The sequence below is a fragment of the Cannabis sativa genome, chromosome X (genome assembly GCF_029168945.1).
Source record: "Cannabis sativa cultivar Pink pepper isolate KNU-18-1 chromosome X, ASM2916894v1, whole genome shotgun sequence".
In the NCBI taxonomy this organism is placed as follows: Eukaryota; Viridiplantae; Streptophyta; class Magnoliopsida; order Rosales; family Cannabaceae; genus Cannabis; species Cannabis sativa.
Window position 1 is genome coordinate 63,777,381 of NC_083610.1, and position 19,086 is coordinate 63,796,466.

General features: G+C 38.5%; 1 protein-coding gene across 1 annotated transcript; it reads left to right on the forward strand.

Annotated features, from left to right (window-relative positions):
- The first annotated feature begins 16,872 nt into the window (after positions 1-16,872).
- On the forward strand, positions 16,873-18,810 carry LOC115711137 (probable carbohydrate esterase At4g34215). The gene is made up of 2 exons (XM_030639475.2): positions 16,873-17,742; positions 18,366-18,810. The coding sequence occupies exons 1-2, from the start codon at positions 17,128-17,130 to the stop codon at positions 18,681-18,683; spliced, it is 933 nt and encodes a 310-aa protein (XP_030495335.1). The 5' UTR covers positions 16,873-17,127; the 3' UTR covers positions 18,684-18,810.
- The last annotated feature ends 276 nt before the right edge of the window (positions 18,811-19,086 follow it).

Below are 19,086 nucleotides of genomic sequence, written 5' to 3' on the forward strand. Positions count from 1 at the left end.
CAGAAAGAAATTAAGCTCACCAACCATGCTCATTTCAAATTCACTTTTCATTTGATCAACAAACACCTGCACTTCATGGTTAGATGTAGAACCAAAAACTATATCATCAACATAAATTTGAGCAATGATAAAATCAGATTTTATATGTTTGATGAAAAGAGTTTTATCCACACTACCTCTGTGATAGCCATGAGAAAGTAAAAATTGAGTCAACCTTTCATACCAAGCTCGAGGAGCTTGTTTCAGACCATACAAAGCTTTTTCAAGTTTGTATACATGGTCTGGAAATTGAGGATCTTCGAATCCTTTTGGTTGCTCAACATAAACTTCCTCATTCAAAATACCATTTAGGAAGGCAAATTTCACATCCATTTGAAACAATTTAATATTCAGAATACAAGCAATACACAAAAGTAAACGAATTGATTCTAATCTTGCAACAGGAGCAAAAGTTTCATCAAAATCAATACCTTCTACCTGTGTGTACCCTTGTGCCACCAAACGAGCCTTGTTTCTCACAATTGTACCGAACTCATCACTTTTATTTTTAAACAACCACTTTGTTCCAATAACATTTATACCTTTTGGTCTTCGGACCAAAATCCATACCTTGTTGCGAACAAATTGGTTGAGTTCCTCTTGCATTGCATTGAGCCATTCCTCAAAGGTCATGGCTTCCTTCACATTTTTCGGTTCATATTGAGAAACAAAGCAAAGAAAGCTGATTAAATTAATATACCTTCTGCGAGTTACCATGCTTTCTTCAGGATTTCCAAGGACGAGATCTTTTTGTAACACCCTAACTATCTTAGGCGTATTACGTGATTTTTAAACGTACTGTGCAACTCGTTGCTAATCAACGAGGTTTATGGAAAAACGTGATTAATTAAAATTTTGCTTTTTCATTAAACTTATAAACCATTTTACAAAAGTCTCGGGATCCCGATTTATAAAATATTTACAAAAGTTTTAACTGATTAACTTTTACATCAAAATGAAAGTCGTCTAACGACAGTTACAAAAATCTCGCCGTCGTCGTCCGAGGATCGTACGCTCCGGGGCCTAACGCCCCGACATGTACACACTCATAAGCTCGCTCACGGTCCATCAGCTACCGCCTTGCCTTTACCTACACATGAACATAAACTGTGAGTCGACAGACTCAGTAAGAAAAGCATAATAATATCATACATAACCAAATCGCCGTGTCCAACACGATGCGGAATCCATCTTGCCATGTCCAACATGGTGCGGGCTACTACCGCCATGTCCAACATGGTGCGAGTTTTGAACGTTCGAGGACGGTACTATTGACAAGTATCCTCCCGATCGGTCGAGCAGGTCATACTCCGCTCTTGGTCATACTCCGGCCCGTACCGACGGATAGGTCAATAACCCGAACCACCAACCAAGTGTCGGCTGATCGGTCGAGCCAGGTCATACTCCGGCTCTGGTCATACTCCGGCACATGTCGACGTGACGGGGTTGGATGGTTCGAAGCCTAAATACATAACTAATGTAATCTAGCGAGGCTTCCTACATGCACGCTAAACATGTAATCTACATATGCATACCTTGTTATACTAATCTTACCGGATTCGATTTCGGGTGTCTTAGGAACCCCAGGACCGGAAGCGAAGTGGCGGATTGCGGCTCCTAAACCATAAAAATCACAACGCTATAAGTGACACGCTAAATCACTACCCGGGGACTAAAACTTGGAACTAAAAGTTTCCCTATCGATAAAAAGCATGGCAATACCCCTAAAAACCTAAAAACGAGGAAAACTAGGGTTCGGAAAAATTCCCCAATAGGCCAGGATCTATTGCTTCAACCGAATTCGGTTCGGGAATTTCGAACCCCCATCCGGAATTCCGGATGCACAACCGGAATTCCGGTTCCTCGCAGGCAGCAACCATAAAATTTCATAACTCGACCAATTTAACCCCAATTGGTCCCAAACTTTCCAGACCTGCTCTATATGTCCCAAATAACATATCCAAGGCATCAAACCTACCCAGAAACCTCAGATACAAAAATTGCCATTGGAGCTCAAGCTTTGAGTTCCAAACTCAAGCTTGAGCAAAACCACCTAACATGCATCCGAACCTAGTTAATTCTACTTAACTAAGCATAATAACACCTCTGAAAACATACAAGAACATCCAGTAATTCTCAGAAACAAAATATAACATTTCACTCAAAAATCACATATTTTGCAAAGAAATTCAAAGCTTCAAACAACACCACTAGCGTGCATTAAATCCTATATAATCCATCCATTTAAAACCTAATTAAGCTACTAGAAACAACAATTAAATACAGCAGCAAGAACTTCAAATTAACATGCATTTTCTCAACTTTTTCAACATACAAACTCAAGAAAACAAGGTAGGGAAATTATATAAAGAAATACCTCAACAAAGGGTTACTAGAGCTTGCAATCCAAGCTTGAATCACCACCAAAAATCCCAGCTCTTGAACCCCAAGTTTCAGCCGAAAAAAGAGAGAGAGAAAAGGGAGTGTTTCTTTGAAATTTTTCTTTCTTTTCAACACATAGTCAATTTTGTAAAAAATGGAGAAAAAGCAAAGTCATTTATCTCATTTATCACACCTCATTTCAGCCAAGTATAATAAAAATAAACATTTATTTTTCCATCTCATAAGGCCACAAAAGACAAAACACTAATGGGGCAAAAAGACCATTTTGCCCCTCCACCATAAAATCATATAAATCATACTAAAGGGGTATTTTTGGGAAATTCTAAATTCCCGGCCATTCCCGACATTCCCAATGTCTAAAACCCGTCCCCAAATACTAACATACTAAGTTGTGATTTCTCGAGCCAAACGGCGAGTTCCAAAATACGGACACCGGAAATGCGAAATATAAAAACTACTGATGTCATAATCATGCATTTCTGAATTCCATAAATAACAGTACCATAGATTATTTAAATAGCTATAAATAATTTCATGATTAACATAAACAACTGCTAATTTCCAAATTAACCAAGCGGGCTTTACAACTATCCCCCCCTTAAAAGGATTTCGTCCCCGAAATCTAACCTGAATAACTCTGGATATTGAGCTCGCATATCAGACTCTAGCTCCCAGGTGGCTTCTTCCACCTTCTCAAGCTTCTCCGGAGAACCTTGACCAAAGCTATGGTCTTATTCCGAAGGACTTTATCCTTTCTATCCGGGACTGCCGGGTTGTTCTTCATATGACATGTCCGTGAAGACTCTCATCGAGTATATGAGAGGGGTACGAAACGTATTTTCTCAACATTGAGACATGGAATACGTTGTGCACTGCTGATAAGGCTGGAGGCAATGCTAACCGATATGCCACTTGACCTATCTTCTCGAGAATTTCGAAAGGTCCTGTAAACCTAGGGCATAACTTGCCTCTTTTCCCGAAACGTTTAATCCCCTTCATCGGAGATACTCGCAAAAACACATGGTCCCCTACTCGGAACTCAACATCTCTGCGCTTCGGATCTGCGTAACTCTTACATTGCTCCGTGAGGCAAGCATTCTAGCTTTTATCCTTTCCATCGCCTCATTGGTCCGCCGAATGACTGCGGACCTAGGTATTTCCTCTCCCGTCTCATCCCGGTGGATAGGGGATCTACACTTCCTACCGTACAACGGTTCATAGGGTGCCATCCCTATCGTACTGCGATAAGCGTTGTTGTTGTACGAGAATTCTATTAACGGTAGATATTTACTCCATGAACCCTCAAAGTCCATAACACGGGCTCTCAACATATCCTCCAATATCCGAATTGTCCTTTCTGGACCGACCATCCGTCCGAGGATGGAATGCGTACCGAATTTTAGCTTCGTACCCATTGCCCGTTGCAAACTTTGCCAAAATTTGGAGGTGAATTTCGGATCCCCTCGTCCGAAACTATAGACTTCGGTACCCCGTGAAGTCTCACTATTTCACGACGTACGGTTACGCCAAGCTGATCCACGAAAATGTTGTTCGGCCAGGCGAGAAAATGAGCGAATTTCGTAAATCGGTCCACCACTACCCGAGATGGAATCATGCAAACCCGTGGTCCTAGGTAACCCGACCACAAAATCCATCGTAATATCCTCCCATTTCCATTCCGGTAGGGTTAGAGGCACGCAACAACCCCCTGCGGTCTCGATGTTCGGCCTTGATGCGCGACACATGAGGCATCTCGATACAAATTCTACCAAATTCTTCTTCATTCCGCTCTCCACCGAAATACGATTTCAAATCTTGGTACATCTTGGTGGTGCGGGATGCGAGAGAATATGGAGTAGAATGAGCCTCCTCAAAGATCTCGTTTCTCAATTCCACCTTTGCTCGGAACACAAACCCCGGCTTTATACAAAAGCATCCCACTATCCGACAACGAAAAGTCTTTGGCTTGACCACCAATACCTCATCTCGGATCTTCACTAACTCCGGATCACGTCATCCGAGCAACCTTTATTCTTTCGAACGAGATCAAATTGCGGCGTTAAGTTGTGAAGCTGACCTACCACAAACTCAATGCGGATCTAACCATATCCTCCGCTGGGCGAGGTGAGATACGAACCATGCTAGCTACTTGCCGGGACCCTTTCGCTCGGGGCATCGGCCACTACATTGGCTTTTCGGGATGATAGAGGATCTCGCAATCGTAGTCCTTCCTTCACTAATTCTAACCAACGCCTTTGTCTCATGTTCAAATCTTTCTGAGTAAAGAAATACTTGAGACTCTTATGGTCGGTATAGATCTCACACTTCTCCCCATAAAGGTAATGCCGCCAAATCTTCAGTGCAAAAACCATCGCGGCCAATTCTAAATCATGAGTCGGGTATCGCCGTTCATAATCCTTTAACCGACGGGAGGCATAAGCGATAACCCGATCGCTTGCATCAATACGCACCCCAAACCCCGTTTGGATGCGTCACAATAGACTACGAACTTCTCCTTGTCCGAAGGCAAAGCTAGCTTAGGAAAGCGGTAATCAACCTGTTTCGGCTCTTGAAAACTAGCTTCGCATTTATCTGACCAGATAAATCGATGATTCTTCTTTGTAAGCGCGGTTAGGGGCATTGAAATTTTGGAGAACCCCTCCACGTACCTACGGTAGTACCCAGCTAATCCCAAGAAGCTTCTGATCTCCGTCACCGTCTTCGGTCTCGGCCAATCCCCGACGGATTCAATCTTCCCGGGATCCACCTTGATCCCATCTTTACTCACAATGTGCCCTAGGAAGGACACACGAGACAACTGAGAACTCACATTTCTTGAACTTGGCGTAGAGCTTATGTTCTCGAAGTCGTTGCAGTACCATCTGAAGATGTAACTCATGCTCCTCTTCTGACTGAGAGTACACGAGGATGTCGTCGATAAACACAATCACACGGATATCGAGGAAATCCTTGAATACTCTATTCATCGAGTCCATGAATGTTGCGGGGAGCATTGGTTAGTCGAATGACATAACCGAAATTCGTAATGTCCATACCTAGTGCGGAAAGCCGTCTTTGGAATGTCCTCCTCTCGGATTCTCAACTGATGATAACCCGAACGGAGATCAATCTTAGAAAAGACCGTCTTCCCCTGAAGCTGATCGAACAAGTCATCGATCCTAGGTAATGGATATTTATTCTTCACGGGTCGGCTTGTTCAACTCTACGTAGTCGATGCACATCCTCATAGATCCATCCTTCTTCTTCACGAACAAAACCGGGGCTCCCCAAGGTGACACACTTGGGCCGAATGAACCCTATGTCAAGCAACCCTTGGAGCCGAATCTTTAATTCCTTAAGTTCGAGGGAGCCATCCTATACGGGGCTTTGGAAACCGGATCCACCCCCGGGTGCCAAGTCAATCACGAAGTCAATCTCCCGTGAGGTGGTAACCACGGAAGTTCTTCGGGAAAAACGTCCAAAAATTCCCCGAACCACTCGATGTCCTTCCGCGAGATGGTGTACGGCCGAGTGGTGTCCACCACCACGGCCGTAAACCCTAAGCACCCACCGTGCAATAATTCTTTCGCCGACATAGCCGAGATCACGGGATCGAGATCACGAGCCGAGACCCACAAACACAAACGGTTCTTCACTTTCCGGTTGGAAGACCACCATCTTCCTCTTACGATCAATGCTCGCCGAATATTTAGATAGGAAATCCATTCCTAAAATAATATCGAATTCGACTAAGCTCATCTCTATCGATCGGCGCTTAACTCTCTACCATCTATCCCGATCGGCATGACCTAATCCACCTATTGGAGATAACCAATTCTCCGCCGTAACGGGGTTCCAAACCCCGGATTCATATCTATCAAAGGGTCTACCCAACTTACTAAAGACTGCGGCCGCCACATAAGAATGTGTAGCCCCGGTCAAACGACGACCGAATAAAGCGAGTTGTTAATAAAAGGCGACCCTGTAACAATCGATGGTGGCATCCGCATCGGCTGGCGTGATAGCGAACACCTGTTGGAGTGGGTATCGGCGGAGCTCTCGGTGCCTCGGCGAGGGCTGGGGACATTCCTGCGAGTGTCCGGGCATGCCACAATGAAAGCATCCCTGCCCCTTGCACTCACCCCGATGATGCCTCTTGCAGGCCCAGGGCACTCGGGATAGGAGAATCGGGTCTCATTACCACCGGGACGACTCCCTGCCGTTGCAGGTTCCCCCGGAACCTCTTGTTCGACTCGAGCCGCCGGAAGCGGTGGGTGCCCTCTTCCTCGATCAATGGCCGAACCACTACTCCCCCTGCTAAAGCCCGATGCGGGGAGGGGTAGGAGCCCCGCCACCAACCGAGATCGACCGAATCGACATGCACCCCACCGCGCCTCGGCTCGCAGTGCCTTCTCCACCATGCGAGCATGTGGGTGGTGCGTCGTCGGTGGTAATCATCGGGTCATGCACGATCTTGGGATTCAACCCGTCCGGATACTTCTCCTTCTGCCGGGAGTCGGTCGGCACAATTCCCGAGGCTAACCTCGCCAACCGTCAAACGGCGAGTAGTATACTCGGTGACGCTCATGTTCTCCCGCCGGGGTCGGAGTGAACGAACTCTTTCCTTTTGGCGCTTCGACCGCCTCATTATAGTATTTCGCGTTGAAGAGTTCTTGGAACCTCTCCCAAGTCATGGTGGTGACGTCATGGATCCGAGACACCATGTCCCACCATACAGGGGCGTCCTCCAGGCCCGAAATGTGGCGCACACCACTGCTGTCATTACGGTGACACCCATGAAATTCGGAATTCGGTAATCACCGTCGGCCACTGCTCGGCTTTCGATACATCCGGACCTCCGGGAATACGGAGGTGCTTGCTTCGGAACCGCTCATACAATGGTTCCAATCTATGGGGCCACCACCTATCTCGGCACAGGCGGCGAGGCGGTGCCACTTTGGAACTACGAGCTCTTGGAGCTGCGGGAGCACCCCGCTGTCTCGGCCTCCGGATCTCGAGGTCTTGTTCTTCGATCCCGGGCTTGCATCTCAAACCGTAACTCCCGATTCGGGGCTCACGATCGGCCGGGGAGCACAGGCGGCCTGTGGCGGGTTCTCATCACCCCCGCCACGAGCCGCCTCGGGGACCTACTACCCGGCCCCCGGCGGTGGGGAACCGGGCTCCCCGTCCCCGATTCGACCCTGCGGAGTTGCCCCGACTCACGGTAGTCCGCCCGGCGTCCATCTAGTTAGAACCGCCCCGCGAAACCAAGAGTTGGCATATCGGGTCGTATTCCGGGCGAGCTTACTAATGCGCTTAATTTGGAAATTAGAAATGAAACATGCGCCTATTCTACTATCGGGCTACTAACATGCTTCCTAACAGGCTTTTCTTTTTCATAACCGAATAAAATAAACTACTAAAACAATAAAGGCTTACCGAACCGTGAACCGAGCTAGCTACATTGATGATTGTACATGTCGTGACGATCTTCGGAAGACAACCCAGCGGCTCGATACCAAATTGTAACACCCTAACTATCTTAGGCGTATTACGTGATTTTTAAACGTATCTTGTGCGACTCGTTGCTAATCAACGAGGTTTATGGAAAAACGTGATTAATTAAAATTTTGCTTTTCATTAAACTTATAAACCATTTTACAAAAGTCTCGGGATCCCGATTTATAAAATATTTACAAAAGTTTTAACCGATTAACTTTTACATCAAAATGAAAGTCGTCTAACAACGATTTAAAAATCTCCGCCGTCTTTGTCCGAGGATCGTACGCTCCGAGCCTAACCGCCCCGACATGTACAATCTCATAAGCTCGCTCACGGTCCATCGAGCTGACCTTGCCTTTACCTACACATGAACATAAACCGTGGTCGACGGACTCGATGAAAAGCATAATAATATCATACATAACCAACCGCCGTGTCCAACACGATGCGAGTCCCGCCATCGCCATGTCCAACATGGTGCGGGCACTCTTGCCATGTCCAACATGGTGCGAGTTTTGAACGTTCGGGGGACGGTACTATTGACAAGTATCCTCCCGATCGGTCGAGCAGGTCATACTCATTTCTTTGGTCATACTCCCGGCTGTCAGAGACGGGATAGGTCAATAGCACCGAACCACCAACCAAGTGTCGGCGATCGGTCGAGCCGGTCATACTCCGGTCTTGGTCATACTCCAGTACTGTCTGACGTGACAGGGTTGGATGGTTCGAAGCCTAAATACATAACTAATGTAATCTAGCGAGTGCTTCCTACATGCACGCTAAACATGTAATCTACATATGCATCTTGTTATACTAATCTTACACGGATTAGATTTCGGGTGTGTCTTAAACTCGATTTTGGGCCCGAAGTGAGTGGCGGATTGCGGCTCCTAAACCATAAAAATCACAACGCTATAAGTGACACGCTAAATCACTTCCGGGGACTAAAACTTGGAACTAAAAGTTTCCTATCGATAAAAAAGCATGGCAATACCCCTAAAAACCTAAAAACGAGGAAAACTAGGGTTCGGAAAAATTCCCCAACCGTGAATGGTTGCCCAGCCAAATCTGTTCGGTTAAATTTCTGAACCCCCATCAGTCCGGATGCACAACCGAATTAGGTTCTCGCGCATGACAACCATAAAATTTCATAACTCGACCAATTTAACCCCAATTGGTCCCAAACTTTCCAGACCTGCTCTATATGTCCCAAATAACATATCCAAGGCATCAAACCTACCCAGAAACCTCAGATACAAAAATTGCCATTGGAGCTCAAGCTTTGAGTTCCAAACTCAAGCTTGAGCAAAACCACCTAACATGCATCCTAACCTAGTTAATTCTACTTAACTAAGCATAATAACACCTCTGAAAACATACAAGAACATCCAGTAATTCACAGAAACAAAATATAACATTTCACTCAAAAATCACATATTTTACAAAGAAATTCAAAGCTTCAAACAACACCACTAGCATGCATTAAATCCTATATAATCCATCCATTTAAAACCTAATTAAGCTACTAGAAACAACAATTAAATACAGCAGCAAGAACTTCAAATTAACATGCATTTTCTCAACTTTTCAACATACAAACTCAAGAAAACAAGGTAGGGAAATTATATAAAGAAATACCTCAACAAAGGGTTACTAGAGCTTGCAATCCAAGCTTGAATCACCACCAAAAATCCCAGCTCTTGAACCCCAAGTTTCAGCCGAAAAAAGAGAGAGAGAAAAGGGAGTGTTTCTTTGAAATTTTTCTTTCTTTTCAACACTTAGTCAATTTTGTAAAAATGGAGAAAAAGCAAAGTCATTTATCTCATTTATCACACCTCATTTCAGCCAAGTATAATAAAAATAAACATTTATTTTTCCATCTCATAAAGCCACAAAAGACAAAACACTAATGGGGCAAAAAGACCATTTTGCCCCTCCACCATAAAATCATATAAATCATACTAAAGGGGTATTTTTGGGAAATTCTAAATTCCCGGCCATTCCCGACATTCCCAATGTCTAAAACCCGTCCCCAAATACTAACATACTAAGTTGTGATTTCTACTGAGCCAAACGCCGAGTTCCAAAATACCGGACACCGGAAATGCGAAATATAAAAACTACTGATGTCATAATCATGCATTTCTGAATTCCATAAATAACAGTACCATAGATTATTTAAATAGCTATAAATAATTTCATGATTAACATAAACAACTGCTAATTTCCAAATTAACCAAGCGGGCTTTACACTTTTGGATGATTCAGTTTGACTCTGGTGCTTGGTTCTTTCTGAATAGAGTCAGTGATGATGTTTGGATGAGTCAAGATAGACGGTTCTGGTTCTCCAGTTTCAGTTGCGAAGACATTCGTCATTTGCGGCATCGGCAATGGTTTCGCCGCATCGGGATCTATTGTTACAACTTTTGGAGGAGTATCCATGAGCTTGTCTATCTTGGCTTCGTGGAAAACTCTGAAAAATCTCTAAAATCATCAACAACCACATTAGCTGATTCCAAAACAGTTTGAGTTCTCATGTTATAAACACGATAAGCTCTACTGTTTAAGGAATATCCAATAAACACACCAACATCACTTTTAGCATCAAATTTACCAATATGCTCACGATCTCTATAGACATAACACACACATCCAAAAACATGAAAATGACTTACATTGGGGCGCTTACCTTTCCAGATTTCATAAGATGTTTTTGAGGTACCTGGACGAATAAACACTCTGTTTATTGTGTAGCAAGCAGTGTTAATAGCTTCAGCCCATAAGCGTTTTGTCAATTTCTTGCTATTTAACATCACTCTTGCCATTTCCTGCAAAGTTCGATTCTTCCTCTCAACAACTCCATTTTGTTGAGGAGTTTTGGGAGCTGAAAATTCATGAGTTATACCTGTAGACTTGCAAAAATCATCATACACAGAATTTTCAAATTCCTTACCATGATCACTTCGAATTCGAACAATTTTCCCAATATTACAACCTTTCTCAACTCTTAATCTCAAACAAAGAGTTTTAAAGGCATCAAAAGTGTCAGATTTTTCTCTTAAGAAATCTACCCAAGTAAAACGAGAGAAATCATCAACACACACAAGGATATATCGTTTACCATTCAAACTTTCAACTTGGATTGGACCCATAAGATCCATGTGAAGCAATTCCAATACCTTTGAGGTATTGATATCAGTCACAGGCTTGTGAGTGATTTTTAATTGCTTCCCAAGTTGACACGGTTCACACTTACCTTCACTTTCCTTACCAAGCTTGGGAAGACCTCGAACAATACTGCATTTGATGAGTTTTTCGAGTTTTTAAAATTAATATGCCCAAGCTTGGCATGCCACGTACCGTGGTGTTGTTGATAGCCGAGTGACAAGTAAACACGGGGGTTAGAGTGTAACGATTATCATTGGATCGAAATCCTTGCAAGATACATTCATTGTCATCATTCAGAACATAACAATGATCACTATCAAAAGAAACATAAACCCTTGATCACGGATTTGAGTGATGCTAAGTAAATTAGCCTCGATCCTTCAACTAACATCACATTTTTCGGTCTAGGTAACCCTTCAAAATTTAGAGTTCCCATACCAACAACTTTTCCAAACATAAGCCATTACCAAAAGTGACTTCTCCACATTGCATAGGCCGAATGTTAGTCAAAAAATCCTTGTCACCGTCATATGTCTAGAGCAACCCGTCAAAATACCACATTTGAGATGCAGCAGTTTTATCAGAAAAACCAGCTAGACACTTCTTTTTCACCCATATTTGTTTCAAACCTTTATGTTTCTTTTGAGATTTTTTCAAATTATCAAAATAATTTGTTTTAAACAGATTATTCAATGTGAAATATTTAGGTCTGATATGTCCTTTTCTACCACAAAAATGACAAATGAGAATAAATCTTTTTACCTGAGATCTTACCCTTTTTGAAAATCCTGGAGATTTTGCAGCATCAGAAGCTGTTCTTGCTGCAACAGGCTGTGAAATCTTCTTGCGAGTTTGAAGCCTCAAGGTGATTCGTTGGAACACTAGATTTTACAAACTTCGTGACTCCAGAACTTTCCATTCCATTAGAACCAAGGCCTGCGAAACCTCTCTGACCTGCATTCTGAGCTTTTTCAAAAATAGAAGATCCAGGATTAAGCATTTGAACATTTTTCTTAAAGTTTTCAAGTTCCTTCTTTAATAGAGAGATTTTTTCATCTTTATCACAAAAACTTGTCTCATATTCTTTTATTTTCAAATTACACATTTCAATCTGATGAGACAATTTTTTATTCAATTTATTCAACTCTCTATTTTCAGAAGCAACCTGAATCCATTTTTCATACATGACTTTGTATGATTCAGCAAGAGATTCTTCACAGATTTCAGACTCATCTGAATCTGATTCCTCTTGTTTGGTGGTATTATTCGAACATACCAATCTAGCTTTCACACCGTGAATCACACAACACATTAGTCATAACGAGAGTTAGGGCAACATTTTCAGCAATATCTTCATCACTTTCGGTTTCATCATCACTCCAAGTGACATTGAAACTTTTCTTATTCTTTTTCAAAGTGTTTGCACACTCGACCTTGAATATGCCCAAAACCTTCACATTCCACCTTTGAATTCCCTTTTGTTAGAGACGGATGGTTTAATGAAAGTATTACCTTTTGAACCTTTCGAAATATTCTTTTTATTTCCCATCTTTTTCATATATTTCTGAAAATTCTTAGTTAATAAAGCAATCTCATCATCACATTCACTATCGAATTTTCATTATCGCTAACTTTCAAAGCAATACTTTTACCTTTATCGGCAATGGATTTGGGTTTGTCCTTTTGTTTAATCTCGTTGATTTAATTCAAAAGTACGTAAGGAACCCATCAATTCTTCCACTTTCATAGTGCTAAAATCTTTAGCTTCCTCCATTGCCAAAAGTTTAGTATCGAAACCTTTACGGAAGTACTCTAACAATTTTTCTCACGAGAGCGGAATCATCAAGCTTTTCACCAAGAGCAAAATATTCATTAGCAATGTCGAGATAATTTTTCATAAAATTCGATTAAAGTTTCATTATCGGACATTCTAAGCTCATCAAATTTAGTTTGAAGCATGATAAATCTAGATCTTTTCACATCGAAGTTCCTTCAACCGAGTTTGAAGGATCTCCCAAGCTTCCTTAGCAGAAACACAAGATGATATAAGTTTAATGTAACCTTCACCTACACCATTAAAGATAGCATGCAAAGCTTTGCTATTGTAGGCAGAAAGTGTATCATCTTCCTCAATAGACCATTCCGGTTCGGATTTTATAATAGTATTACTCAAGAATCTGTCTCAACTCGGAGGAGACCAACACAGACGAACCATTCTCCATGCCTTCTCATCTTGAGAATTGATGAAGGCCCTCATTCTAACTTTCCAATAAGGATAGTTAGAGTCATTAAGAATGTGGTCTGAAATAGAACTTCCTTCAAAAAATGACATTCTAACAAAAACGTTATAGGACCACACTAAGAGTTTAGTGTCCCGCTCGATACCAATTAAAAAAACGTGTTTTTGCAAAATGTCGGATTGTATATACGAAAATATAAAAACCGTAAGCGTTTGCAGGCGAAATAGAAGAAATTTCTGGCGAACGAATGTGCGTAATATAAAATATTAGCGGAAAAATAAATAACTCGACACGAGAGATTTGTACGTGGTATCGGTGTTCTCCGAACACTCCTAGTCCACGGGGCCACGCCTCAGAGAATGAAATCAATTAATAAAGTATCAAAATTACAAAGACAATTGACTTAAACAAGTTTAGACTCCTGCAAAGTATTGCCGCAATCCTTTGTAATCCACTTTATGAATCTGACGTCTTGAAACACCTTCAAGCCCGAACTCCCTTCGTCTTTGAAGTGTGAGTGCTTACTTCCTCCCGAAGTAAGGCTTTAGCAAGTCTTCTCCCGAAGACCAAGTGCTTACTTCCTCCCGAAGTAAGGCTTTATCAAGTCTTCTCCCGAAGACCAATCTCTTGTTCAGTCAAGTAGTTCTTCATAACCTCTAGGATAGAGTAAGAACAGAAATAGAACAACTAGAACCTAGGTGAACAACTAGGCTCTCACAAAACAAAGAAACACTCTCTTCTCACAAAAGATAAATGCAAAAAATGAATAATGGAAGAGGTAATTCGAATGGTTGCTCTCTAGGCTCTATTTATAGATCATAGAAACCAAAGAGGCAACCACAAGTTCGAAGTAGCAGCTGTTCAAAAACTTTCCAAAAGAAACACGATCTGCTACATCAGATTCGGTTGCTGACGAAGCAGTACGCCTTGAAACGGGAAACTTACTAAAATCGGGTCCGATCTTCTTTCAATGCTTGATTCTCGCCAAAAAGCAGTTAGATATTCTGATTGTATCAAGATACAATCGAAATCAATAAGGAAAAGGCAATAAACAAAGTTTCCCTAAAAAAGACAACTTTCCAAAAGAGAATTCCTTCTCTTTTGAGAAGTTTTCAACAAAGGAAAGTTCAGCTGAAAGTGCAACTTTCCAAACAAGGAAAATGGCAGCTAGAACCGAATAAAAGAGGTAAGATTTCGAAAATGAATGCATAGCAATCTTACCATAAAAAGGAAAAATTATTTTGTCACCTAACTTGCCAAAAAAGGACTTTACACATTTTTTTTAAAAAAAATTTTGTTAATTTTTAGTATTATTTAATTAAAGAAATTTAGTAACTTTTCATTCTCATAACTCCATTAAAAAATAAATTTCTTGGCCTCTTTCATTTCATATTTAATTAGTTTTAATTTTATTTTTTTAAAAAAATAGTTTTAGGTTTTACGTTAAAAACCCTACCCTTCTTCTTATCAAAGAAAAATAGTTATAAAATTCATCTATTTCAATTGAAGGTATACATATTTTTTCTTTTTCATGTATAGGTAGACTTACAACAAATCAATATGTATATATATACAAAAAATCAATCTATATATATATTTTTTTATATAATTGTGTTGTTAGAGTAAATGATATGATATCTCTATAATTATGTTGGGATAGGTAACATGATATTTTATTATTTTAATATTGTTATTTTTCTATTTTATGATTTTTTTAAGATTTATTTATTTTTATTTATATTTTTATCCTTAAATAAATAATTACTAATAATTACAAATAATTACTATACTATATTTTTATGAGTGCCTATTCATTCTCATAATTATTATTCCATCATTATTGTGTACCTATATTATTCATTCACATAACTTCTTGTTTATGAATGTCTTTTCATTCTCATAAGTTTGATTCCATTATTATTATTATTATTATTATTATTATTATTATTATTATTATTATTATTATTATAACATTCTTTCTGTATTCCTATTACTAATAATATTTAATTTTTATTTGTATTAGGAGTTAAATAACATATTATTTCAATTTTTAGATAGTATATAAAGTTTCAACAAATAGTTGTCGTGACTTATGAGTTGGTAACTAAAGAGTGAATGATAGATTTGCTTAATGGCTAAAGATCATATCAAAGTTGTCATGCAAGATAGTTTTTGTTTAAACATTGAAGTTAAGGTATTATCATGATCATTATTTAATTTTTTTTTAGTATTATTTTATAATAAAAAAAATGTTTTATATATATATATATATATTTTTAGTTTGAAAATGTACTTGTAAAAGAAGTCTATAGTAAAGTTGTCATGTAAGTATTTTTGGTTTGATCATTGAACGTAAGATATATCCACCATGATTATTATCTCATCTTTTTATTTCTTTTTACAGTCGTACCCTGCAGTTCTCAAAGTACTTACATTATGCAGTAAATCTTACTAATTTTATTTAGTTTATGATTATACAGTAGTGTTTAAAGTTTTCATTTATGTCATCATATATGTATGCATCTTTATTCAATTTAGAGAGATGACTCAAATAGATATTTTTTTCTCCAAAAAATATTAATATTAAAGTTTACAATTCAAGTTTTTAATTTCAACTTAAGTAATATGTGATATATATGAGTGAGTACTCAATAGTTACATTTTTATTGTAACTATCATGGTTATATTTTTCTTTTACCTATAGTAGGTTACTATAATAGATAAAACTTCTTCTTTTAGAATCAATTAATTATATAATTAATTATTTTCTTAAAATAATTAATTAAAAATTTAACAAGGCCTCTTTTAGTAATTAATTTATAAATAATTTTTTATATAAATCTCTACTATAATTATTTTAACAATTAAGTCAATTAATTATAATATTTATAATGAATTTTTTTTTTTTTTTTACAAAAATTAGACTTCTTTTTACACAAATTAGAATTCTCTTTTTGTTTAATAAATTTTTAAATAATTAATTATTTTTAAATGATATTAAATTATTTTTTTTATAATTAGAAGAACTAAGTATGAATTTTTCTATTCAAGTTTGAGGTTGTTTATTTCTTAGGAGAACTTAACTTTGTTTTTTTGACTATGGTTTTGTTTTTTGAGTAAATGATTCCTTATAAAAAAGAGTTGGAGGAATTTAGCCTGTTTTTGAAAAATACATTCAACCTATTTCACTTTTTACTTTTTTAATATTTAAATAAAAAAACTAAATAAAAAAACAATATTATAAATTATTATTAAGAGGATCAAAACGTTCATTATTGTGTTTTATAAAGTTTTGGGTAAATACCATTTATAATATTGTTAACAGACTTAACTTTTTTTTTTATTATTTTTTAATAAATAAATTTTTTTTTTTTTTGAATGATTAATAAATAAAATTATTAAGAAAATATGTAATTACATAATATAATTTTAATATTATTATATATATATTAATTTTATTTATAAATATAATTTATATTAAATATGTTAATTATTTTTGTTGATTTAATTAGAGGTTTAATTTTATTATAAATAAAAAATGAATTGACGTGTATAATTTTGATTACTTTAACATAGTATCTTGATTCCCTAAAAAGTAGCTATATTATCTAGTTAAAATATAATTTGATTGTACTTACGAAATAAATGCATTTGTTGGGTTTTCTCATATATTCACCAGTTTCCTTGAGAAAGACCTCGATGCAGTGGCTTGGAATCGCTTTTTCACAACATTATTATTGTTGTTGTTAGGACTGGAAAAGCTAAACACATCACCATGGCCCTTTGCTTCATCCCTTTCTTCCTTTGGGTCCTTAAAGCCCACGCAACCTCTTTCGACCCCAACCAACAATTCCCACAAAAGAACATATTTATTCTCGCTGGCCAGAGTAATATGGCCGGTCGCGGAGGCCTCATTATTAACGACGACCGCACCCGCACTCAGATCTGGGATGGCGTCGTTCCCTCCGCTTCTCGTCCAAATCCCTCCGTGCTTCGCCTCAACGCCAAACTGAGCTGGGTCCAAGCTCACGAGCCTCTCCACGCCGATATCGACGTAGCGAGCGTTGACGGGGTTGGGCCTGGCATGGCATTTGCCAACGCGGTTCTGGCTGATGACCCCAGCAACGGGCCCATTGGGCTCGTGCCCTGCGCGATAGGAGGGACCAATATCAGCCAATGGGAAAAGGGAACTCCTCTTTACCGGCACATGGTGAAGAGAGCTCGGGCTTCAGTAGCTGCCGATGGTGGAACCATCAGAGCCCTCCTTTGGTATCAAGGTGAGAGTGATACTATTCTTAAACAAGATGCAGAGGTTTATGGTCGGAGATTGGAGAGGTTGTTTCAAGACATTCGGCTGGATTTAATGTCTCCTATGCTACCTATTATCCAGGTAAATAAATTATAAGATTTTGTAATTTGATCTCTTATTTTCTCGTCAATTTTTAGATTTTTGTTTTGACTAAATTTTATTTTTAGATATAACTAATATCCATATGTATATATTGTATAGTCCTTGTCAGTACTGATCTAGCTATATAGCTATAATTATATATCAATCCCCATGCTATATGGTTGTGTACATATTCAGTTGATGTTGGAGTATGTGCGTGGTATTAAATATATATATTTATACTGTACTATATATTAACATTTATATATGATCTAGCCACATTCTACATGTTGCCAACTTGAATGGTAGTGTGAACTGCGTGATGATATAATTTTTTCTCGTACCATCTAAGTCATTTTTAACAATATTAAAATAACATTTGGAATTGTAATAACTTATTATTTGTTTATTGAGTATATAACCGAAAATAATTAGAACACTATTGATTTGATGCCAAACTCAAACAAATATAGATCTGCCAACAAAAAATATCTCTTATATAGCTTGTTTATGGTCATTTTACACGAGTTATAATATATATTCACTTGTTTTTATTTGTTTTATTTATAGTTTTTGTGATGAGCTTAATATTGTGATCCATATGTATATAAATTTGTGTGTAGGTTGCTTTAGCATCAGGTGTAGGACCTTATGTAGATACAGTAAGAGAAGCTCAATTCGGGACTGAACTTTTAAATGTAAGAACTGTTGACCCAATAGGATTGACCGTAGGACCCGATAAGTTACATCTAACGACGGAGTCTCAGGTCCAACTTGGGGAGATGATGGCCGATGCTTTTCTTAAATTCCTACCTAAGCAACTCTCTATTGATTCAACTGGAACCCAAACCACTTCTTCTTCTTCTTCTTCAACAATATTTTTCTTTTCAATGATGCCACTTATAACCATTGTCATAAGTACCGTTTCATTACTAGTATAAATTAGCTGCCTCATTTTTTTTTTCACTACGTACCCTTTTGGCCGTGGGTTCAACAATTTTATGTCGTTATATATCTTATTATTTGTAGCTATATGATTTACATGTGCACATATTATTACTCCATAAATTTCTTTTTTTTTTTCTTTTAAGAGACCATAAACTATTAATATATATATATATATATATATATATATATATATATATATATATATATATAAAGCTTTCAAAAACAGACACCTAATAAAGAAATAAAAGCAAAAGGATCATCCATGTACATCGAACGTGCTGTTTTGCTGTAAGTTTTTCATACATGCTTATATATGTAAATGATCAAAGCAAAAAAAGAAAAATGTTAAATAATATAAGTTGTAAGATAGAGGGTCTAAATCAAAAGTGTAAATAT